At 35.9% G+C, this 25,924-nt stretch overlaps 1 protein-coding gene and 1 long non-coding RNA gene across 10 annotated transcripts; both read right to left on the bottom strand.

Annotated features, from left to right (window-relative positions):
- Positions 1-10,109: 10,109 nt before the first annotated feature.
- LOC113317488 lies at positions 10,110-13,142 on the bottom strand. Of its 3 annotated transcripts, none has more exons than XR_003343582.1 (5): positions 12,492-13,142; positions 11,457-11,501; positions 11,041-11,155; positions 10,442-10,945; positions 10,110-10,343 (listed from the first exon to the last, which is right to left on the bottom strand). It is a non-coding gene; the product is annotated as an uncharacterized LOC113317488 (long non-coding RNA). The 3 variants fall into 3 exon arrangements; XR_003343583.1 differs by having other exon boundaries at positions 10,891-10,945; XR_003343581.1 differs by lacking the exon at positions 10,110-10,343 and having other exon boundaries at positions 10,433-10,945.
- A 6,898-nt stretch (positions 13,143-20,040) lies between these two features.
- On the bottom strand, positions 20,041-25,650 carry LOC113319210. Of its 7 annotated transcripts, none has more exons than XR_003345223.1 (11): positions 25,433-25,650; positions 22,761-22,848; positions 22,372-22,629; positions 21,785-21,868; positions 21,566-21,631; positions 21,322-21,477; positions 21,191-21,237; positions 21,007-21,082; positions 20,874-20,920; positions 20,737-20,796; positions 20,041-20,583 (listed from the first exon to the last, which is right to left on the bottom strand). XR_003345223.1 is itself a non-coding variant. In XM_026567480.1 (9 exons), exons 5-9 carry the CDS (start codon positions 21,481-21,483, stop codon positions 20,507-20,509), a joined length of 393 nt encoding a protein of 130 aa, XP_026423265.1. In that variant the 5' UTR covers positions 21,484-21,631; positions 21,785-21,868; positions 22,372-22,629; positions 22,761-22,848; positions 25,433-25,650; the 3' UTR covers positions 20,041-20,506. The 7 variants fall into 7 exon arrangements, 4 of the variants coding, with proteins under 4 accessions (XP_026423265.1, XP_026423268.1, XP_026423266.1 ...); XR_003345222.1 differs by having other exon boundaries at positions 20,874-21,082; positions 22,372-22,451; positions 22,536-22,629; XR_003345221.1 differs by having other exon boundaries at positions 20,874-21,082.
- Positions 25,651-25,924: the final 274 nt, after the last annotated feature.

Here is a 25,924-nt window from a genome sequence, read left to right as displayed (position 1 = left end):
CTCTACTTGCTTCATAGCTGCTATGGTCCACTCTAAAACTTCCTTATTTTCTTGAAGCATGGTCTCTGGCCTATTCTCCTTATCACTATCCAAATCGGAAGTTATAGGCAAAATCTCAGATGGGTCTACAAATGCATAATTGCGGTCCAACTTAGGAGGATCTTTAGGCTCTTCGAAATAAGGGCTTAAGGTAGATTCGGTAGCTAGTAATGGTTCAAACCTAGATTTCCATATATCGGTATCTAACATAGGAATAGAATCCAACAGAGCATTTACTTGTTCAATATTGCTATCATCGTCGAAATCCATGCTAAAACGGGCTAGACAACTCTCTAATGGATCTTCCGATTCGGTGTTTGGTACAAACTTCGGAACTAAGGTTCCTATCATGTTGACCTCTTCAATGCACGTGTCATCTAGCTCAGAATGTAGCTTATTGACATTAAAAATATTCAACTCAATAGTCATATTACCAAAGGATAGATTCATAATACCATTTCGACAGTTTATGATCGCATTAGACGTGGCTAAAAACGGGCGACCTAAAATCACTGGTATTTGGTTCTCTGGGTCAGGGACAGGTTGGGTATCTAGGATAATAAAATCCACTGGATAAATAAACTTGTCAACCTCTATGAGAACATCCTCGATCACACCACGAGGAACTTTAACGGACCTATCAGCTAACTGAAGTGTTACCTGGGTAGGTTTCATCTCACCAAGTCCTAGCTTAAGGTACACATGGTACGGAAGTAAGTTCACACTGGCTCCTAAGTCAAGCAACGCTTTCTCAACACGGTGTTTACCTATTGTACAAGCAATGGTAGGGGACCCTGGGTCTTTATACTTAGGAGTAGTGGTATTCTGAATAATAGAACTCACATGACTAGCTATGAAGGCTTTCTTCTGTATATTGAGCTTACGCTTTCGCGTACACAAGTCCTTAAGGAACTTGGCATAAGAGGGAATCTGCCTAATTGCATCTAATAATGGAAGGTTGATACTAACCTGCTTAAAAACCTCCAATATATCATTAAAGTTGGACTCCCTCTTAGTCGGAACTAGCAGTTGGGGAAACGGGGATCTGGGAACAAAGTCGGGCTCATCAGGACCCTTATTGGAGACTCTATCAGTCTCCTCATTTTCTGGCTCAGCAGGGTGAACTACAGCATGTTCACCATCAGGCATGGAAACCTTGTTGTGAACTTTCTTTCCACTCCTCAGGGTTGTGACAGCATTCACATGATTGTACGATTTCTCTCCTTTGGGGTTAGGATCAGTATGACTAGGGAACCTTCCATTTTCTCTCTCACTTATAAACTTAGCTATTTGTCCTACTTGAAGTTCTAACTTGGCAAGACTCTGGGAAGTATTCTTCAATTCCTGCCTAGTTTCTTGTTGAAAGCTCATGTGGTTCTTTGATAGCATGTCATGGTTACTTACTAACATAGTGATAGCTTCCTCTAAGGTAGAGATCTTTTTCTCAGAAGTGTTCTGAAACTGGGTTTGACCTGAAGAATTCTTTAAACCAAAACCTGGGGGAGGCTGAGAATTGCTAGACTGGCCTTGACTCTGGCCCTTAGACCAAGAGAAATTAGGATGGTTTCTCCAACCAGGGTTGTAGGTTTCTGAGTATGGGTCAAACTTTCTAACGGTTCTCAAACCTAGCATTGTTATAGACAGCATGGGCTTGTTCTTCACTAACCTGACCTTCCCAAAATGAATTATCGGGTTCTATTCCACAACTAGAGACTTGAGAGGCTCTATTCCTATCATCAGGTTCAACAAGAGACTTATGTTTAGACTGATTCAATTCCAAAGCTTCTAACCTTCTGGACAAAGCAGCAAACTTAGCATCTGACGCAATACTCGTATATACCATATTCGTGCTACTTCTATTGACCAAGAGTCTTTTAGGGGGTACAACACAAGATTCCCACTGTTGGAATTTTTCAGCGATAGCTCCTAAGAAGGTAAAAGCATCATCAGCATTTTTACTAGTGAACTCACCAGCGCACATAGACTCAACCATGGCTTTGGTCGAATAGTCTAAACCATCATAAATAATTTGTACGAGTTTCATATTATCAAATCCATGGTGAGGACACTGAGATAAGAGATCATTGAATCGCTCTAAAAACCTATAAAGAGACTCTCCCTCTTGTTGCGCACTAGCACTAATTTTCTTCCTAACAGCTGCAGTTTTATGCTTAGGGTAGAACTTCATATAGAAAGCAGCAATAAGTTCCTGCCATGTTTCAATGGATTCAGATGGTAGGTTGTTCAGCCATGTCTTGGCTTTGTCTCTCAAAGAAAAGGGAAACATCTTAAGTTTCAAGACTTCATCAGTAAGGTCTTTTATTCTAATTGTCCCACAGATTTCCTCAAAGTCTCTAATATGGAAATAAGGGTTCTCATCATTTTTTCCTAAGAATATAGGGATCATCTGAAGAATACTAGGGTTTATCTCAAAATTAGCCGTAGTGGCTGGCAATTTAATGCATGAAGCTCGGTTGGTCCTAGTTGGGAACATGTAATCTTTCAAAGTTGCCATCGTTGACACAACTGGAGTACTAGGGGTACTTTTGTCACTCAGAGATAAATTCTCAAAACTGAAGTTTCCAAAAACAGGGATCTCAAAAGAAGAATCTTCGATCTCCCTGCTTATATCAGAAGAACTACTAGGTTTTTCGCTAATCAATCGACCTAGAGTATCTCTTTTCCAAGCCCTATTAACAAAATCGGGCATACACTAAAAATCAAAAAGAATAAAAACCTAACAAGGAAGGTTGTTCTAACAAACACACAGCAGGCTGACTCGACTTCACCAAAGCAAACCTAAAGATTTCTAGCAAACAAAAAGCATGATGGCTCCACTTAGATTGTTTCTAGACCAGCTTCTAATCCTTCGAAGGGGAATTCGTTACAGTTTGAGCAACCCCTCTGGATCAATCCGAGCTAATGTGAGATGAAACTGAGGCAAGGGAAGCTCAATGGAGCTTTAATACCCAAGGCCTCACCGGCGTTACAAGGCGGCTTGTTTCAACTCCCAGAAGTCATCATGAACTTTGAAGTTGCTTAAAAGGTGACCAATATCCTTCGAAAAAAATTTCCTAACAAGCTCGATACCATATAGGTCTCTTTCTAATCAGATTTTAAAGCTTGGGTTCGCGTTAGGTTTTGTTTTCCTAAGGCGGGAAAGAAGAGAACGGTGATGAAATCCGAACCCTTATCTTGTTTTGGCCAGTCCTTTCCCTTTACTAGGAAAATAAAGACAGTCTGGTTCGTCCTCAAACAATTAGCACCTTAAGGAGTACAGTAACTCGCTTGCAGGGGATTCGCGAGTGTTTCGATTGGACTTACCTCCCGTACCAGACGGGGGATGAACCGCTGAAGTCGACTCGAGCCACGACTCCTATGTCATGTGCGAACCCGAGGGGCCGAGACGATATTGTAATCTTCGTCCTTCCCTGCACACAGTTTGTATTTAAGGATACCCTTCCGTAGGGTTTAAAACTAAAAATAAAAATGTCCAAAAATTAATGTCCAAAGTCCATAAAAAAAATACAAAAGAAAAGAAAGTCTAAAAAAAATTACAAAAATAAAAATGTCTCTCTTTTTTTTTCTCTCTTTTTATCAAAATAAATAAATAAAATTCTTCTTCTTTTGCTCCTTTTGCTTTGCCTTTTACTCCAAGTCTTTAAATGTCCACCAAAAGCTTTCAAAAATTTCTTTCGCTCCAACTTCAAGAATCTGAAAGAAAAAGACAAAAAACCAGAAACGTAAAGAAGAACAAATAAATAAAATAAATAAATCTAAAAAAAATGCTAACTAAACACAGGTCCGCGTCGGCGGCGCCAAAATTTTGATGGTTTTTCAAAATGGTTGTAGTTGTAGTGGTAAAAAGGTTTTTTTCAGACTTGTGAAGGTAACAAAATTTCTAGATTTACAGGGGGTTAGTCCTCGAGTAATTTCTGGGGAGTTGAGTGTATTTTAAATCTCAGGAATTTTGAGAGAGTTTGAGAGAGTGTAGGGAATTTGAGAGAGTTTGGTGTTTTTGTGTTCAGGGAGTTTGGGGGAGTGTAGGGAGTTTGAGAGAGTTTATTAGAGGGAGTTTGGGGGAGTTTGAGAGAGTTCACTCCTAACTCATTCTCTTTTAAGAAACAATAAACCCTCATTTGAAAATAACATTGATCTTTAATCAAAAGAAAAAAAATAAATGAAAATGATCATATCTCTGTATCAATAGTATGTTATTTTGTGCAACGAGATAATTTTTTTCCCCTTCAATTTAACGGTCTCCATACAATTCTAACTCCCTTTATTTATTTCTGAAATTAGGGTTCTTATTTGGGGTGGTTAAGGGAGTAGTGGTTGGTTATAGGTGGTGATGGTAGTGGTGAGAAAATAGTTTTGACGGTGGTTGCAGAAGTGGTAATGTAATTCAACTCAGGGAAGCGCTAATTGTGAAGACTTCTACATTTTTGTTTGCTGGTGCATCTTACGGGATATGTAGATCTAAACAAATCTATATATCCACACGTTTTCATGGACTCTAGATCACTATCCTAATATTTTCATAGAAATGTTTCACCGTATCATAATGGCCATCATCTGATAATCATTTCATCATGTTGGGAACAACATTTTTGTTGCTGAGATTTGAGAAATCCGTATGATTTGAAAAGAAAGATTTTGAACCAAATTTGGTTGTGAGACTAAAATACACTAAAATCTCTACTCTTTTGAGAGATTTGTTGTGAGACCAAAATACACTAAAAACTCCTTCAAACTCCCCAAAGAAACCAACTCCCTAATATTGTAGGGTTTTATGACTAACAGGGAGTTCAAGAGCTTTTTTTAAACTCCCCAGCGACTAACAGGTGTTTTCTTGGGAGTTTAGGAGACTCCTCTAAACTCCCCCACGACTAACGGGGATTTGGAGAGACTCCCTCAAACTCCCTCAGGACTAACAGGAGAAAATCCAAATACATTAAAATCTCCCGAACTCTCCCACGACTAACCCCCTGTTAAATAAAATTTAGGAAAATAGCAAACTGACGTAAAATTTTATTGAGAAATAGGGGTTAAGATTCCACCATTAAACAATACTTATGTGATCTAATATTTTTTTTTACTATGCAATTTAAATAATTGGGTTGATTCTAAATATTGCATAAAAGCAGATTTTCCAAAATATCAAATGTTAATCACAAGTATAATGCATCAAGAGTCTAAAACTAAGCATGCATTATCAAGGAAAAACACAGTTGATTAATAAAAACCATTTAAATCATTTTTATCAATGCAATCAATCATATAAAAATATTGCATAAATTAATAAAATAGAGATTACCATATAATTATCGTGAGAATGGCTTCCTCTGTCACCCCTGGGTTTTATGACTAACAGGGAGTTCAAGAGCTTTTTTTAAACTCCCCAGCGACTAACAGGTGTTTTCTTGGGAGTTTAGGAGACTCCTCTAAACTCCCCCACGACTAACGGGGATATGGAGAGACTCCCTCAAACTCCCTCAGGACTAACAGGAGAAAATCCAAATACATTAAAATCTCCCGAACTCTCCCACGACTAACCCCCTGTTAAATAAAATTTAGGAAAATAGCAAACTGACGTAAAATTTTATTGAGAAATAGGGGTTAAGATTCCACCATTCAACAATACTTATGTGATCTAATATTTTTTTTTACTATGCAATTTAAATAATTGGGTTGATTCTAAATATTGCATAAAAGCAGATTTTCCAAAATATCAAATGTTAATCACAAGTATAATGCATCAAGAGTCTAAAACTAAGCATGCATTATCAAGGAAAAACACAGTTGATTAATAAAAACCATTTAAATCATTTTTATCAATGCAATCAATCATATAAAAATATTGCATAAATTAATAAAATAGAGATTACCACATAATTATTGTGAGAATGGCTTCCTCTGTCACCCCTGGGTTTGGGTTTAGCTCCTCATCCCAAAAACACACTCACAAGATAAATTCATGGATAAAATAGATGTTTTTATTGATGATATGGTGTTTAACAGAATTTTGCAACGCTGTATAAATGTTACAGCGTGACTGTTACAATGCTCGGAAAAGACTGCCTGTAAACGATACTTCTGAACTGCAGCAAAATAACGACACAGTTATGCTGTTGTAGGTACTATTGAAGAACGACGCTCCAGGAGCGTCTGTTCTTCGTTCTTCGTCTTCCTCCTTGAACAGCAGCAGCAGCAACAACAATCAATGGTATCTTCCTCGTTTCGGCTTTGAACTCTCTCCTATTTCTCTCTAAACTTTTCTAACGCTTCTATGACAAAAACCCAACTATATATAGCCTTCAGATTCCCTAGAAACTCGATCAAATTCGAGAATAAATCTCTTATTCTTCACGTGTAGTTTGAACAATAATTCCATCTGTCGATCTTTGTATGCGTCTGTTAGCTATTCTATTGCTCCCAAAATCTTCTCTGACTTGAACTCGACTAAATACATGGTTGTCCAGCGTAGAAAATCCCCCAAAAATCTCTCACCAATCTTTGAAACTCAAAACAGAACACTGTGTCCTGTTAGGACTTTGATTACTTCTCCCGGCACTTCCAGCCCAATTGGTTGGGTCCAATTGATTGTACCAGACCTGTTTAGTCATGAAGAGTCCATACGTACCAAATACAGCAATTGAATCTCCTAAAATCACGTCCGAAATTCGATCTCCAAATCTGCCAGACGCTGCATAGTCCTTTCCCGCCAAAATCTTGAGTTTGAAAATTGAGAAGGGATGCCCCCTATCCTCTGATGGGGTGCGAATAGCAAGTGGGGCTGAAATAAAATTGTTGGGTGGAAATAACCAAAACTTGTGTGCCTTTAGTGATTTTTCTGGGATGTTTTCCGCACTTTTTCGGGGTTCCTCCGGGATATTCCTGGGGTACTTCCGGTACAATTCTGGGGCGCTTCCGGTACGTTATCAACGGAGGTCCAAATGCCGCATTTTTAGCCAATTTCGCCACAAAGCCTTATTTTTCCAAAAACACCTACAAATAAATAAAATAACCAATTAAGTACAAAATCGAGCGCTAACACTATATACAATTGAGATATACTAGACACATAAATGCGTCTATCATGAATCAAACCGATTTTTCTTCAATTGTGTTCTTGTATACTTCTATGAGAATATAGCAATTGAACAACTCTTTAACTAGTTTCATTTGAGTCATTTGAACCAATTATGGTTAAGATGAATAGGGTTGATATGAGAGTATTCATATAGCTAACCTCGGTTAACTATGGTTGAGCCAACATTGTGTACACGTTTAGGGACGACTACATAAACCTAAATGAGGGTACATTTCATTTGTGTATGACAATCTAAGTCCGATCTAACGGTTGAAAGATATTACCTTGAATCTAATTAGGTTTTCATCTAACGGTGAATATTGAATGCTTTGTTACCAAGGTAACTTAGATTGCACACCCTGATTTGAAAACTATATAAAGGAGAACTCTAGCAACTGGGAAACCTAATCCCCAAACCTCCTATGTGATACTAGTTGCATAATCTAGAGTCGATTCTCCTTTAACCTTAGGTTTTTAACGAAACCATGTAGGTTAACGACTCGAAGACTTCATTGGGATTGTGAAGCCAGACCCAATTGTTTTCTTTGTAGTTGCGTGATCTGATCTTGCTGTTTCTATCGTGTTTGAGTACTATCTTATTTAAGATTGGCTCGAGATTTAATCTCCGGTAGGCAAGATAAAAAGTAATCACAAACATCTTCGTCTCATCGTTTGTGATTCCACAATATCTTGTTTCGCTACCATACGATTAAGATTATTGTGAGGTGATTGATATTTCTAGGTTGTTCTTCGGGAATATAAGTCTGGTATATCAATTGGTTCATGTTCACCTTGATTTATCAAAAGACGGAACAAAACTTGTAGGTATTTCTGTGGGAGACAGATTTATCTATTCCTATAGAATTTTCTCTGTGAGACAGATTTGTTTATCAAGTCTTCGACTTTGGGTCGTAGTAACTCTTGGTTATGGGTGAGATCAACTAAGGGAATCAAGTGCGTAGTATCCTGCTGGGATCAGAGATGTACGGAGCGCAACTGTACCTTGAATCAGTGTGAGATTGATTAGGGTTCAACTACAGTCCAGTCTGAAGTTCATTGATAGTAGGCTAGTGTCTGTAGCGGCTTAATACAGTGTGGTGTTCAAATCTGGACTAGGTCCTGAGGTTTTTCTGCATTTGCGGTTTCATCTTTAACAAAACTTTTGGTGTCTGTGTTATTTCTTTTCCGCATTATATTTTGTTATACTAGGACTTAACCCGTGCCGAAACGGCATGGGCTGGTTCTCATTAAGGTGTAATAAGAGCGAAATGCTGGTTTTCATTAAGGAGATTCGCTGTGTATTTCGACCTCCTTAAGTAATTGGTAGTCTTGTTACCTCTACTTGGTTCCTTTTTGTTTCTTTCTTCATTGTTTTGGTTTAGGGTGGTATGATTCTTTTATACCTTTTTTTTCTCATCACTAGATTGGCTTCTTATAACATTATTCCCATTGAAGACATTATTTCCATTCTGGACGGCGGAGAATACCATTGAAGGCATTATTTCCATTCTGGACACTCTTCCACAAGTCAGGATAAAATTTATAAACAGAGATTACAATGCTGCAGCAGATTCAGTAGCAAAGGAAGCAAGAATAAGAAGACTACAACACTTTTCGAAGTATATGCTACAACAAATCCACAAAAAAAAATATCATTTCTAATGTTTTCGAAAAAATGAAATTGTAGAACTTTTGTATTATCTTGCTTAATTAATATATTCAAGTTTCTTATCAAAAAAAATAGATTGGCTTCTTTACCGATTAAAAAAAAAGAGAAAAAAAAACTACGAAGCGCCACAGAACTACGGGATACTAGATTGTCTCCCTTTTAGGACCCCAATTCTTTTCATAGGCTTGCAATTCATACGACCATTTCTATGGACAAACAGGGTTAATCATTGCAATCATCCTCCCCAATGCATACACGTTTGAACTCTCCCCACTTAGCTTTTTAGTTTGATCCTGTATATGTTCAAAAGTCTCATGTAGGTGCGTCGTGGGTACGGTCTGCATTTAGGACGTATAAGAACTTAAGAACCGAAAATATTAATCCAATAAAAAAAATGCTAATGAGATATTGATTGCTCTATTTTAAGGGTTGAGTGTTACAAATTGAACTTGTAATTGAGACTGGATTCTGTGATTGCCCTATCGGTATTAATAATGCCTAAATTTTCCATCAAAAAAAAATAATGCCTAAATTTAATATGCCACTACGGGCAGACCGACGGAGATAAGATCTCCATGGAATTCACAAAATATGTTGTGTGTGTTCTACACCCTAGTTGGTAGTTACAGCCTCCCATGAAGATGAAGCGGGTTCGAGCCCCGCCGTGGGCGATGATGATGGAGCATAATTAAAAAGAAAAAAAAACAATATATGGGTCTTGCCTTGCCTTGCATTCCATTCCATAATCCTCTTTTATACCGTTAATATCTCCTCATATGGTGGTATCCTGGGTTGCAGTTTTCCAAAAAAATTCAATCCCCTTGTGGAATAGCTCAAAAGATGTGATGCACAGTTTTTCTGTTGCACCAACAATAATTCAAGTACTGGTATAACTTAACGCACGAATGCATTTTGTAGCCGGAAAACAGACGATTTGTACTCTGCAGAGTCTTCTTCACCATAATTAAGAACTGAATGAGGTTGCGTGATAAAAAAAACATGATTTTTTAAATGGATAGATCTTCATATGGATGAAAATAAAAAATCATTTTACAGTTAGTTTTAGTGAGTTACGGCTGATTTCAAAAAAAAAAAAAAACAACCGTAACATTTTTTTTCAACCGTAACTATAGAAGGGTTGATTAGTCATTATTAATATTTTTGATAAGGACGATTGAAATTATCATCTAGTGACTGATTTTGTCCTATTAGATCAGCCTCTAATGGATTTTCTAAGCCCTATAACAGGATTCTTTATAAAATAGGAAAACAATAGGACAAAGCACGCAAAACTAATACTCCTTGACATCCAGGGACTGATTATAAAGATATATAAATACAACCTAAAGATCAGTTTGTTTTTCCATTTGGATTTTATCATACGAAAATCAAGATATCAATGCAAGCTCGAATCTCCTTCCTCTGAAACAACGGCTTTATATCCCATCGATATTCTTTGGTGTTTGATTTTTTTGCCTAATTCGTAAACACTTCCGGGAACCACAGTTAGAACAGCTAATGATTATGGAGTTGGAGCAGAAGCTGCACAATATCACGTAAAAAATGCTCGTCATAATCCTTTTCAAGGAAAAGCAGAGTAAGCACAAAACCAAGAAATACATAAAGATCAATAGACTAACTGGGATTCATTTTCTTGATCCATTAAAAATATAAGTGGTCATTGAACAACTTTAAGCTAAACTCTGTCCTGATATTCTCCACACAAAAAATCACAACCAATACAACTGAATAATCGCATTAACAAAATCAAATTACACAAACAAACAAAAAGACAACACTTTAATCACTGTTAGTAGTAGTTGCGCTATGTTGCCTGCTTGATCACAATAAGATGCCATTCTTGTGTAAGATGAGCATAACACAAATTATAATCAGAAACATCTACAAAGCAAGAAAAAAACATAAAACTTTCAATATGTAATTGAAGAAACAAAAAAATCTGGGGTGATTTTTCAACCATGTATCCGGACACCAAAAGACATCCGAACAATCTCAGGGTTACGGAAAACATTCCATGTATAGGGAATTTAACAATTTATAAGGAACAATATAGCATTTACTGGTTCACCTAATATGCGATGTGCAGACCATTTCTGATGTCAATGTGTTCTGACAGGGAGCACCTGGAATACGTTATGCAGCAACATTTATTAATGAACATTTCTAGATAGAATACACGCATATATCACAATTCGGAGATTTAAGGAAACTTAATTACCTCTAGTTTTGTTATATAAGCAACAGTCCTGAGAGGAACAGTAACACCAACTCTATCATTTCCAGCTCTTAATTCAGTTATTACAGGGGATTAGCAATTCCTTCCAGAGCAACAACTGCAATAACCATCATGGAAACCTTCACAATTTCAGCTAAAAAGGGTCAGTAGCCCCCTAAATTAAATACCGAATAGGGGGTAGAGGACCAAGAGATTTGATATGTCTGCGTCAATTTTGACTGAAATACAAATGCACCACCGATAATCCATTAATGTGCAAAGGATTCTAACAAAATCACATGTCTACACTGAATGATAAATAATACGACGATCAAGAATATTAGAATACACTAACAATGTTTCAGAACTAAAATTAATAGAGACTATGTAAAAGAAGGAAGACAAACAAAGCCACACACCATCTCCGCGCGCGACAAGGTTTTCAGGATTACCAAAGTGCGCTCCTGCATATAAAAGATCAAAAAACCATTGGTGAAATAATTACAATCTGACAATTTAAACAATACAAAGTAGCATTCTCAATATGCTTTTCTCAACATTTCTGGTTGGCGTACAAACATTTGTAGTCTTACTACCACTAACTACGACGACTGCATTCACCATATTTACTTGTGATCTATCCAAAAACCTCAATACGTGATACAGAATCCAAGAAGATAAACAAAAATACAAAGAGACAAAGAAACACTACCATATAAAAAGTGATTCAGAGCTATTAACTAATAATGGAAGAAGAAACAAATTAGAACCTAATCTTAGTAAACCAATAAGAAACTATTCCAATATCTTGATTCTAAATACATTAGGGAACACACTTTTGTGTAAAGTTGATACAACTATGAAACATTGTAGAACATATGTAGAGGAATTCAGAATTTAAAATGCATCACATTGATCACAATGAAAACTGAAGGGAGACTAACTTGCCATTCAAATGCATAAACTTCAGCATCTAACCTCAACAGAAATATACCTACACATATTCATTAAACTCATCGAAACCAAATATTAAGCTCTTGACACTGACATTTCCATAAACAATTTAAAGTTCATAAATTTAAAGTATATGTTCAAGAAGAGAATTTCAAATTAATCTGATTAGGGAATAAAATATGGACTCAACCTTTACCCTCAAGGCCTCAACCAAAAAGAAGGCTTAGCAAGCAAAAACTTGCCATTTGGATTTGAATGTAAAGTCAGATTAGGTTATTAACAATATTCATAATGCGAAACCACCGCAATTCAGAAACTCTAGGTAAATTAATCATCTAGTGTGTAATACTGTAGATATTTTTAAGTCCAAAAGATTGGGGTTTTGATAGCAATGAGTACTTGTGTAGATGGGTTTTAATCTTATTCTTTGGCCGCATGGAAACTGCAATGTGAGAAAACGAAGTGAGAAAATGAGAAAGAGAGAGAGATGATTCGACTACCTCTTTTTTTGTGACGCACAGCATTTTCTTGATAGGATCAACCAAAACTGTAGATTTATCAATTGGAAAAACAAATCTCGACCGGCACTTACATAGGCTAAGTTGTCCATACCTTGTCTCACCAAAATATTTGATACCCAAAGAAGAAAAAAATTAGTAAAAGAAAGTAATCACAGTGATCTAGTACCTCTAATCAACAAAGGTAAAAATCTACGAAGAAAAAAATAAAACAATAACCCTATACCTTAGTAAACTCATATATTTTTTACAATGAAAACCAAACCTACAAATTTAAACCCCTAAAAATCAGACAATCAAACATTATAAGCAGTTGAACCTTTCCATCAATCAAATAATCAAACAATCAAAAAAAAAAAAACTATTTTTAATTACTAATATATTACACGAAATCAATCAGATATCAAAACCATTATCTTTTTCCGGTAGCAATGAGTGGATCGTCTAAAATGAAGAACAACTACTCTTCTCTACTTTGTTATGCATCAGATAATTAACTACAAAGTTCAGATTCTGCTTCCTTCTTTCGTGCGTGAAGTTGCTTTTTTTTTACAATTTTTGTAATTGATGCTAAAACGCCAACGAAATGAAGAATCAATTGAGACTTTTTCTTTCGGAGATGAAAAACTAATTTTTTTTTTTCAGAAATATGTCTATTTGATTGGAAAGTCTCAGTTTATTTCCCCCCGGGTTTACTGGGTTTTCAATTCTTTCACTGCAAGACGGTTAGAGCATTGCTCGGTCGAACTCGCATGCGTTGTTATCTCAAGCATGTTTGTCAATATTAGTGATCAATATTATAAGTCTTGATTTCTAGTCTACTATAGCTAAGTCTCGGACTAGGATAGAAAGTGTAGTTGAGCTTAAGAACTCCATGGAAATCATCATACAAGACGAAAGACTACTCAAGGAACTGGTGGATCTTCATCGACTAAAAGGTATGTGGAGACTTGAACTTATCTATCACTCAAAAGTCTATCTACTCTATCTCCATTTTTGAGATAAAAGTCGTTTTGCTATATAGACTTTGATTATACACATTTGCTATTTCGAGCCGAGTTTATCTCGCCTATCTATTTCTCGAAATATGTGTTGGTAAGCTTTTGCTTTGACCAAGTTCATCTTTGCCTAGTGACGAAAGTCGTGTTACATTTCAATCACTTTGAAAATTGCTTTGACGAGAAATGGTTTGTGAATAACAACTATATAACGTCCTCTAAGAATGTTTCAATGATTGAAATGAGAGTTTAGATTATATAACCAATGATGGATATAAGCATTGTGTGTCAACACATATATGTATAAGTCCTTTTTCCTTGAAACGAAGTTTGCGAACTTTGTTGATCAAGAGAAACGGAACAAGAGCTGTGAACTCAGTCCGCGAACTGGCGGAAGTTCTCGACCCGAGAAAATCTGCTGGAGTTTGAGAACTCCTTCCGGGAACTTAAGTCCGCGAACTAAGTCTGCGAACTTAAGCTGGTTATTTCTAAAGACGATTGTTTGTGAACTTATTTATATTAACTAAGGAATGCTAAATGCAAACTGTGGCTTTATAGTTCATGAACCGATTCGAGTGAATCAAATCGTTTTTGCTTCAATTGTGTCTTGTGTAGTTACATAAGATTTCCTTACAATTGAACAACTCTCTAACTAGTTCATTTGAGTCATTTGAACTAGTTATGGTGAAAAAGAACATGGTTGATATGAAAGTGCTCGTATGGCTAACCATTTGGTTAAATATTGTTGAACCAACAAATGTTCATGTTTACCCCGGTTACGTAAACCCAAAATAGTACATTTCATTTGTGTGTAACAAGCTAAGTTTTCGATCCAACGGTTGAAAGATATTAGCTTGAATCTAATCAGGTTTTCATCTATCGGTGAATATTGAATGCTTTGTTACCAAGCTAACATTGATTGCAACCCTGATTTGAAAGACTATATAAGGGAGAACTCTAGCAACTGGGAAACCTAATCCCCACACCTCATGTGTGATACTAGTTGTATTAGCTAGAGTTGATTCTCCTTTAACCTTTGGTTTCTTCTTAAAAACCAGGTTAACGACTTAAAAACTTCATTGGGATTGTGAAGCCAGACCGAACCTACTTTCTCGTAGTTGTATGATCTAATCTTGCTGATTCTATCGTTTTGAGTACAATCGTAACGATTAGGTTGAGATCTATATCTCCGATAGGCAAGATAGAAAGTAATCACAAACATCTTCGTCTCATCGTTTGTGATTCCACAATATCTTCTTTCGCCGCGTCGATTAAGGTTATTGTGAGGTGATTGATAATACTAGGCTATTCTTAGGAAATATAAGTCCGGGTTATCAATTGGTTCCTGTTCATGTTGATTTATTAAAAGACGGAACAAAACTTGTAGGTTTATCTGTGGGAGACAGATTTATCTATTCTGTAGACTTTTCTGTGTGATACAGAGTTGTTTATTAAATTCTTCGACTTTGGGTCGTAGCAACTCTTATTTGTGGGAGAGATCCACTAAGGGAATCAAGTGCGTAGTATCCTGCTGGGATTAAAGACATAAGGAGCGCAATTGTACCTTGAATCAGTGTGAGATTGATTGGGGTTCAACTACAGTCCAGAACAAAGTTAGTTTGTAGTAGGCTAGTGTCTGTAGCGGCTTAATACAGTGTGGTATTCAACCTGGATTAGGTCCCGAGGTTTTTCTGCATTTGCGGTTTCCTCGTTAACAAAATTCTGGTGTCTGTGTTATTTCTATTCCGCATTATATTTTGTTATATAATTGAGATATCACAGGTTATGCGTTTGAATCAATCAATTAGAAATCCGACCTTTGGTTGTTGATTGAAATTGATTGATCCTTGAACATTGGTCTTTGGTACCGTTCAAGTGATTTCTCTTGTATTCAATTAGACACGCAGATTTCTATTTTCTTGAGAAAGAATTGAATCGAGAAAGAGAGATAAAACTCTTTGATATACTTTTTGTAGATTGAGTCTTGCTGATTCTCTTAAAAGTATATTGGAGTTTTTCCATACAGATTGCTAAGCGAAATATTGGGTGTGGTTGTTGTACCTACGCTTTTTCAATTGGTATCAGAGCAGGCAAACACGTTCAAGACCTCACAAGTATGTGTTTGTGGCGATCTAACTTTATGGACAAGAGTACTATCTCTGATAAACGCGTCACCAGAAAAAAATGTTCTGTCCCGTCTACATCTATTAAAGAGAAAGATTCTCCAATCTCAAATATAGACGAACCCTGTGTTCAAACTAGACAGACAGGCTCTGACATGTGTTATTCCGATTACCCTTCAAAAGAGTCTGTCTCTTTAAATGAACGGGAAACAGCTGAAGAGAGTGATTTGATTCTTAATCTTGTTAGAATCCAAGATGATAGATTTAATCGGTTAAAACATCATGTCGATGTTTTTCTTGGTGTTGTAAGGGACTGCAAGTTCAAAGAAAATACTGAAGATCATTCTTCATGTATATCTCTTGAGGCCAGCCTCAAAAGGGATGTTTTGGAAATTGAACATCGCTTGAGTAAACTCTCTATTCAAGGATGCTCTAAGCAGTCCAACATATCAAGTACTTCTGCTACGACTGGAAATGTTCCATCTCCAGAAGTAAAATCGGAATTCTTTCCATCCAGAAAAGATGTTTTAGTCTCCTCCAGTCAAGGGTATTCTACAATACATGGAAGGAAGAAATCTCCTAACGAGACTGTTAAGACTGTACTGTCTAATCACTCTTGTGATCAGAAAGTATGTCTCTTTTGTGAGACAAAATGTTCTGGTAAACAAAAAGATAACTCTAGGTTGAATAAAAAATCCTTTGTTCAACTTCAACACACCTTAGACTTAATCCTCAAAGGTGTAACTTACATTCGTATGTCTAAACCAATTGGTTTTTGTACATACCATGTGTATGCTACCAAGAAGGTCAGTTCAATGAGTTCCTCAAATGCTTCGAAGCAGAACAGAAGTCTTAACAAAAAACATTTAAGAAAGGAACAAGTCTCTCCTATCGTCAAAAGAGAAGATAATGTTGTCCTTGATGTGAATAAGATTCCAGGAGAAAGGAGCAAAAATGATGATATGAGAAATATCCTGAAGGAGATGATTGGAAGGAATAAGGAAACTATCAACAGGTTGTCAATTCCCTCAAGGCAAAAATCCTCTGATAAAGACTCAAATTATGTCTCATATTTTGATGACAGTAAGTTTTATGATAATTTCTCACATCAAAATGGATCCTTTTATAGATTCGGAAGGAAAAAGAGATTCGACCAAAAACACAATTCTTTGAATGAGCTCAGATCTCATACTTGTGCTAATTAATCATAAGGATGAAAGAACTTACTCACAAAAATCCTGTTGAGTAAGATGTGTCATTTTTCAGGTATACTGTTAGCATACTACTTCTGTTTAGTGGAGCTATTTTCTTATCGTCTATAGCTAAACTACTGTCTGCATAAAAGGTTGCTTAAGTATTTAATGTCGTTTCTTATTGATCGTTTTGTTAAAAGAAGTTTTCATTGCAACAATGTTGCCTGCTACTCTTGTGCTCTAAATTACTCCTATGTTGGTATGGAATTTATTGAGCCATTTATGAATTTTCATGTAGCAAAAAGATTTATGTCTTAAAGCTTTTCCTTGGGTCGGGTTGTGTTCGTACGGGTACCCCTGTTACTAATACGAATCAATTCTTAGTAACCCTAAAGGTATCCCTCCCTAAGAAACCATATAAAATACCAAAACTCTGAGACACGTTTGCATACTCTGAGTTATTTTGGTTTATCAAGAATGTCGTCCTCTTCACAAGCTTGTGGTTTTGCTAAAGGCTTTCTTGATAAAGGTATTGGTTTTGAGTCCGAAGGGATGAAGAAAAGAACCCTTGTAGATGAAGATCATCCTAATGCCTCATGTTACTATACCTATACTCATGAGGATGTTGAGAAGGAGGATATGATTTCTGCTGAAGTGGTTCATGATTTTCTTAAATATTTTAAGGAATCAAAGTTGCAGCTCGTTGATACTCTGAAAAGTCTTGATGTGTTAAAGACTGAGTTGAAAAAGGTTACCTCTAACCTTGGTCTCATAAAATCTACACCAATGATCTTCTCAAAGAGAATCTCTTCTCTGAAGATGCAATGGATGCCGTCAATCGCAAGCTCAAAGACCCCAAGATTCGTGATGTTCCTGAACCGTCTAATTGATCTTAGTATGAGTACGGGCATAGCACTGGAGTCTGCTCTTTGGTTTTTAGCTTGTGATTTTTTTTGTTAAGCCTAGTAAATCTTCTATTTTCTTGTTTTGTTTAGAAGAATAACTAGAGTTTGGAATGGCCATTATTGTGATTACACATAGCTATGTCCAACGTTTTCATCTTCATTTTTTTAGATTTATTGGTTTAAATTCTAAAATTTTTTGGAAGATGATTTTTTGCAGTATTAATCTTTAAGGTTTTATATATTACAATTTGTTATGGGATATGTGTGTTTACGTCAGTGAACTGTGATTGTCCCATACCTTGTCAAAAGTTAAGTCCTTTATATGTCGATATGCATGTGTTGATAAAAGAATGAATGGACTTTTGACAAATACAAAAGTTAAGCCTATTATGTCAATTATTGATAGAAGATGGGTCAAAATCTTTTGTTTTCAAGGATTATGTCTATTGTATGTCATTGTGCAAACGGTGATGGAAAATAGAATGAATCCTTACTTATTCCACGATATAAGGTCGATATTCGATCCAAAAATTTTGTGTACATACTGTGTTGTTCCATAAGGTGTCTTATGTTGAGCACAATCGATTGAGTTATTTTTAGCTTAGTTGTTGCTCCGTGAAGTACTTTATGTCGAGTATGTTCAACTAAATTAATCATTCTCGTTTGGTTATTTAGTTGTTGCTCCGTAAGTTATCTTATGTCGAGCATGACCAATTAAATTGATTACTTTAGTGGTTAATTTGGTTGTGTATTCCGATTAGATTAATTATTGGTTCTCTTGTGATTAATCTAATTGTTTATTTTTGAGTCTCCATAAGTTCACTTATGTTGCGCATTTCCGATTAAATTAATCATGGGTTCTCTTGTGGTTAATTTAATTGAGTATTTTGGATTCAAATTCATAGTTGTATGTGATTTTTTATGTCCAAAGAAATCCTTCTTTTCTTTTGAAATTAAGGTCGCTCTTGTTGTTCTTTCGGGAATGACATATTATGGGGGAGAGTTCTTAATTGAACTTGTGGTTAATTGCCAAATCTTTGTGGGGAGTGCGGTTGTGGAATATTATAGGGGTTATCTTGTATCTTTATAAACTCCTTGATGAATGCATTTAGCTTCGGCTATATGATTGCATCTAAATAAGATGATATGTCCTTTCTTTTGGTCATGAAATGTCTCTTTCAAAAATTTCATTAGGATCCCATTTTCGTACCTTTGCCAATTTTATTGACAAAAAGGGGGAGAATTAATATGTAGTTCACACTACAAATACATATGGTTTTCGGATCATTATGTAAGGGGGAGTGGTTTCCATGTGAGATGGAGTATTGACTAAGGGGGAGTGATACATATCACCATAGTATTGTTGTCGAAGTTGTGATGCAATTGAACTTTGATATCGTATAATAATACTATGACACTGTATAACAATGATTGAGAACTCTTGTTTTCTCGTTGTTATAGCTACGTATTTTCAACAACGATGATGCTGAACTTACAACCTTTGGGATCATTGGAGTACTTGGAAGTGGCGAAGATTTCGAGTAATGTTGAAGATTAGGCATGTGGAATATGAGCTACAAAAGTTATTTCATTTATTTTTGTATTCCATATGTATTGATAGTTTAGTCACTAAAATTGACAAAGGGGGAGATTGTTAGAGCATTGCTCGGTCTAACTCGCATGCGTTGCTATCTCAAGCATGTTTGTCAATATTAGTGATCAAAACTATAAGTCTTGATTTCTAGTCTACTATAGCTAAGTCTCGGACTAGGATAGAAAGTGTAGTTGAGCTCAAGAACGTCATGGCAATCATCATCCAAGATGAAGGACTAATCAAGGAACTGGTGGATCTTCATCGACTAAAAGGTATGTCGAGACTTGAACTTATCTATCACTCAAAAGTCTATCTACCACAACACCAAATGAGCCTAATTGTAACGGTTTATAGGTGTTACAAAGACCTTCAGTAACACTGAATAAACGTTACTGTTGAGGGTGTGGCAGATTTTGTGTCACAGTTTTTAGATGTTATGGATTTGGTCAGTAACGTTTTCACAGCACCAGACCATCCGTTCCATTTCTTGCAGGTAGTAACACGTCTCCACAATATGTCACACATAGATACTGTTAAATTTTTCTCTTGTAACATTGGGCTGCGGTTCCAAAACTAGGCCTTTGGATGTTACTGAAATCACATATATATCAGGTTATTTGTCACCATCTGCAGCTGACATAGTTCTCGAACATCATACTCAAGATATGTATCTGTATTTTGATGTTCGCCACATCAAATTAAAAGATAAAGAGTACAATATTTCTCGTAATATCATTACTAATATGCTTTTGAAACAAGCAAAGAGTCAAACAGATAAGATTGGATCATTTCTTTCTTTACAAATACAAGAAAACGAAACTAAATTCGTTAGTAGTGTCAAGGTATCTTTTAGTCGCCCATCCTTTTTGATGGTTTTTGCGAGAAGCTTAAACTTGTACGTTCTTCCTAACATTTAAATCCTGGCAAATACCGTGTTGGACTTGAAGACATCTCCACTATATTTATTATCCGAAAACGATTACTTCCGTGGACTTACAGTCTGGCAATACCGTGTTAGACTTGCAAATAATTATAGCCCGATCACGCAGAACTGGATTGTCCGTCTCAACAGTAGCATTATTCAGGACTACCTGCAATGGTGCAATTGAAAATGCAGGAGCATCAATATCAAGCATTGAAGCAACAAACCTAAATCATTCTTTGTGGGCCTTCTGTTGGATTCTTCATAAAAATTTAATAGTGACTGTAAGCAAATGTAACTGAACCAGAGCAGGCTCTTCTGAGAAACTCTCCAAGAAACCTATCAAAGAGATCATTATCACTGTCAATTCATTTTGCGTATTTCATAAATTATCCAGATCATGGATATCAGCAGAAACAAAATTACAAACATATGCTAAAGAATAAAAACTGAGACTCAACACTGGACATTGAATGTTAACTTCAGAAGTACCTTTGCTTTCAACTAAGGTGTCTAATCCACATGCAAAGTACTGCAATGATTGATTGATAGCTACAGGAAAGTTGGACTTCAATAAGAATTTAATAATGTGATTTGTTAATTATATAAACTGTGTTACAGTAACTTACGTGTTAGGATATCGCCTAGAGATACCCATGATGAAAATGATAGCCTCCTGGACGCCATAGTTATGATCTCAATCAAACATTTTGCAATATTCAGCTGCTCTTTCTAACTTGATGGCACATAAATAGTACAAACCATTTTTCTGACAAAATCTACGCCAACTTTGGAGGCATATTCCTTGAATTCCAGTGGAGCTTGAAAAAATTATTACCTGCATACGAAAAAATTCTACGTCGGTCCGGATTTACACATGGTTAACAAATTATTATTATTATTTTGGACAGAGACAAACAAAAAAAACTTGGATCCTTTTTGTTACCTAGTGTAATACCCGGTGCAAAACGGCGCTGGATCATGGAGTTTCGACTGTAGATTGCAGAGATGATGAACCAGATTACAATTAAAGAAACCCAGAAGAAAAGCCATATAGAAAATGGGTATAGTTCTTACCTGCATACCAAACGCAGATGCAAATGCACTAGCCTCATGAAATCCAGTTTTTGCATGTGATTCAAAAATACAAAGGTCAAATACAAACAAGGCTCCTCCTTCCATCTCATTGATTTGGTTGCTCCTAAGAAGAGAATTTACAGCCAGTTGATGAATCTGCATCAGGAAAGTAATGACATTAGTTATTATGGATTAGTCAGTAAAGCTTAAAAATAAACACATCATCTGCTTCCTTAAAAATTACTCATTTAGCTCCATGTAGACTTTTCGATGGAGGAACCACAAGATAAGTAAGAACCGGATGACTGATCTGTAGGGAGAAACCACCAGGAAATGAGAAGTTGTATAAAAGAACCAGACCCCTCCAGGTAGAGAATATACAACTAAATGAAGATTAAAACATCCATGTGAAATAGACAAAAATTCAGCTCCCTAGTAGTTTTCTTTGATATCCTGTCCTTACTTCATCAGCAAAGCATGGCTCATCTGAGTCATCTTTATTAATGCCTCATAGGTCTGGAACGCCATCATCAGATATCCACAGTAACTGTAATAAAGAACACTAGTTAATGTGCTTGGCAACCAAGAACTTCCACCCGAATTATGGAAAAACAGCAGCCAAAGGACCGAAGATCTGTGCCAAAAAAAGCAAAACAGTTTCCTCCATTCCATGATTGGAAAACAAACTAAAAGACTTGTGAGACAAGTACAACTAGCCTATCCAAGCGGATTGAAAATACTTGCTCCCATACAACTAACAGTGAGTTAAATGACAGTTTCATCTTAAAACACCAAAAGAAAAGTACCACTCGTTATGGCTCATGAAAGCACAATATCAATGGCATCCAAAAATGAGAAACTAATCTGGCTTTATGCAAAAGTAAAAATTGAGATAACATGTTGATGATTATCCAATTTCCTAGAAAGAAACATATCTGATGTAAACAGAAGCCAACAGTCTTAGGTTGAAATGAGACATTTGACATCAGGAAACTACAACGGAAAAAAACATCACTGAAATCATAAAGTTCCAAATTGAAAAAGAATTACCTAATGCATTTGTCACACCTGGACTAGATTGACACCCCAATAGCGTTAGGTTTCTACATACAGTTCTTCCTACTCGTGTACTGTGAACAAACACAGCTCCCCAAAACCAATAAATTGAACCAACACAAATTAATTTAAGAAAACTTGCAACAGACCAGCTTTACCTCTTGTACGTGTGACGATATTGAGGATGGTCCAACATCAACCAAAATTACTTGAATCCCTTCCCGACTAATCTCCTTTCCCCTCCTCCTTTATCTGGGCTTGGGACCGGCAATGGAATGATATAAGCATTTGCATTGGCGGAGTTAAAAAGTGTTGCCCCTAACAGATAACAAATTATATAGATAATAATTATAGAAAAACATAGATACTTAAATTAAACTAACCCACGTAGAAGCACTTGGGACCTCTTGAGTGTGTGATATATAATTGAGTTGTCGCAGCACCTTCCAAAACTGATATCAGTTAAGTTGTCTGTAAAAGAAAGTTGAGGTCATTAATACATATGTAATGCAAAATATAGTTTGAAATGTTCTCTGTATGTATAAAGAGATAACACAGAGGGATCATCGCATAGATGACTAAACTGCACTCACATAAAATCTATCATGAAGTATTTCCAAATATTCACCTCAACTAAAGTATAAACCATAACAAATTAAATTCAAATACAATTAAAAATGAATTTCACTGCTCATAGTGATCAAGTATTTCCCCCTGAGCTCATCGCGCCTGATCTAAAGATCACACCTTTCATAAAAATAAACACAAACAAAGACATCTAACCTTGTTCCCATCCTCAAACAAAAGGTATACTATCTCACTTGTACAATAATCAATCCCAATTTGAGCATAACAAAGCAAACAAACTACTACATCTACCAGCATCCACTCTCCATAGATCTATCAAAACAACTCATAAATCAACATCTCATCTGTAATGGACAATCAATTAGGTGACTTATCAAACTGCTAAATTAACCCCATTAGTTACATATCAGTAGCAACTAATTAGCCCTTGGCCAAGTCATTTTACTATAATCTTAAGAAGCCTAATTAAGTTATGGAATTCTACAGGAAAATTAACATGCTACGAGAACCATTAATCCATTTCAGAAATAAGACAATGAAATTATTTATGTCCATAAACAAGGATAAAATTAAGAGATGGAATTTACTTGTCGTAACTCCGACAAAGCCAAAGAAAATCCCAATATTTTCTAAATACCGGACACTGATACGCAATCGCACGGGTTACGTTTTTCATATATAGTCTAGTGCTTTCAAGGGTCGACTGAAAATAGTTCAAGTGGAATTCTTGTCTGTGAGCACTTAAATTTCAATTCAGCACAAGTCAGAGAGTATTTCAAGCTCAGAATAGTTGAGCAACATCAAGCTTACATACAATATACTAGTCTATAACTCTTATGATACCATAAACTGAAGCAACAACAGATCCATAACCATTTAAAACGTAACTTAGCAGGAATTGACCTATGTATTATCAAATAAGAATCCAAGCATATCAATCCGAGATGCTCAACAAACAATATACACAAAAAACAAAGATCCAACTAATTCCAAACATAATAAAACACAAATCAAAATCTCCAACTAATGTCGTCGTCAAATACACCAAAAACAACACAATAACGACCTATGTATTACCTTGAGAGACGAGGGTATTGAAGAAACTTGGGTTAGATCGCCAAATATGGATATTAAGATTAAACAAGTGATCCCCGCATCATCTCTATCATTGGGATGGGGGGTCTTGGCAAGACTACTCTGGCCCAACTAGTATTCAACCATCATAGCGTACAAAATCTAACCCATTTTGAAATAGCCGTGGGTCAGTGTTTCTGATCGTTTTGATAGCACAAAAATTGCTAAGGCAATCATACTAGAAGCTACAGAAAAAGATTCATAAAACTTAGGATGGAATGCTTTGCACAAAAAATTAGTTGAGTCTATCGGGGGTAAAACATTCTTTCTTGTGGTCGACGATGTCTGTTGGAAATGATTTTGGGGTTAATGGGCAAAATGGTATTGAAGATGTGTATGACTCTTAAATAACTCCTGGACACTCAACTGGAGTTTATGGAAGTGGACTTCTATTACTTTTCAAAACTTTGGTTTGTACAGGGATTTAACTTTCTTACAAACTCCCACTCACTTTAGCTATCACTCGATCACTGACCTTACCACCCACTTTGGGATTTCACTCACTTACAGGTCTCAACTGAATTCACTACTGCCTATTTATAGATTCACTCTACCGACTCATCTATCTCTAGACCTCTCTCTAATTCTCTAGTCTAAGACCACTCTAGAAAACTCTAGTGATCGACTTTATTTACACATTTACAGGCCAATTTTGACTGACTAGAACATCCTAGACTTATCTCTACTGTACAACACTAGCTAGAATGTTTTAGACTAGCAGATCAATTTCTTTCGTTTCTTACAAATTATGCCTTCTAGAATATTCTTAATTAAGCTAAATCAAGTTTTTTCTTCCAACAATGTCTGGACTGAGGATCCAAAGAATTTGAAATTTTAATGCATTTAACGATACTTGGAAACTTTGTTGTAAAAGGCACCTATCTTAGTTGACCAAAGCAGAAATTCACTAATGTTTTCTGTACATCTGTTTTGTCATTTAAGTTGCACCTATCTTCTGTAACTACTAATACTTTCTATTGAAAACAAAAAACCACGATTCAGTTAACCTTTACAAAAAAAAAATCTTCAACATTACAAATCCTAGTTTATAAAGATTAGAAATTTCCATTATCAAAAATCAGAAACACAACAAGCATTCTAACTCCATATTTTCCATTAGCTAAAATCCTTCAGATTACATTCAATTAGAATATTTCAATGTATTTTTAAACCTAAACCTTTTAGGGTTCAGTAATTCACTATTTTTCAATTTCGATGATTTCATAGTCAAATTAAATACATGAAAGATATAGAAATCGATAAGAAAAGAAAGATAAAGAAAAATTTAGACCTCATAACAATTAAAAGTTGAAACCAAACATCATTCACTTACCCAAAGCAGTTAATTTCTCCAATTCCTTTGATTCGTTTTTCCAAATTCTAGGGCTAAGTTTGCTGTGTAAACTAAATATATGGGTTTATCCAAAAAGAAACTGTATCTGAGATCGTGATAAACATCCCACGATCTTAGTGGAGAAAATTTTGGGAGGGAAATTTTCGAGCCAAAATTAAAAAGAAAGAGAAGAAAGAGGGAAGCCATGTTATGCAATTGAAAAGAATGTGGATGTCTGTATGCAGAAAGACACGCCTAGTGTATCTGACCGAGAAAAAGAAAAGAAACATATTTGACCGAGGAAGTGTGAATAGAATTTTAATTCTAGGAATTACTAGGTAGTCCAGGAAACCCAGTACTGGTTACTCTCTAATCCACCCCTAGAATAAAACGTTTTTGGACCAGAATATTTATTCCCTAGTCCAAAACGTGCGGGTCACACAAGACAAGTTTTTCAAAAGTACCAAAAATACCCTTTCTGCAACTCCACGA

Source organism: Papaver somniferum, chromosome 10 (assembly GCF_003573695.1).
Source record: "Papaver somniferum cultivar HN1 chromosome 10, ASM357369v1, whole genome shotgun sequence".
NCBI lineage: Eukaryota > Viridiplantae > Streptophyta > Magnoliopsida > Ranunculales > Papaveraceae > Papaver > Papaver somniferum.
This window is presented reverse-complemented; position numbering and strand designations above follow the sequence as displayed.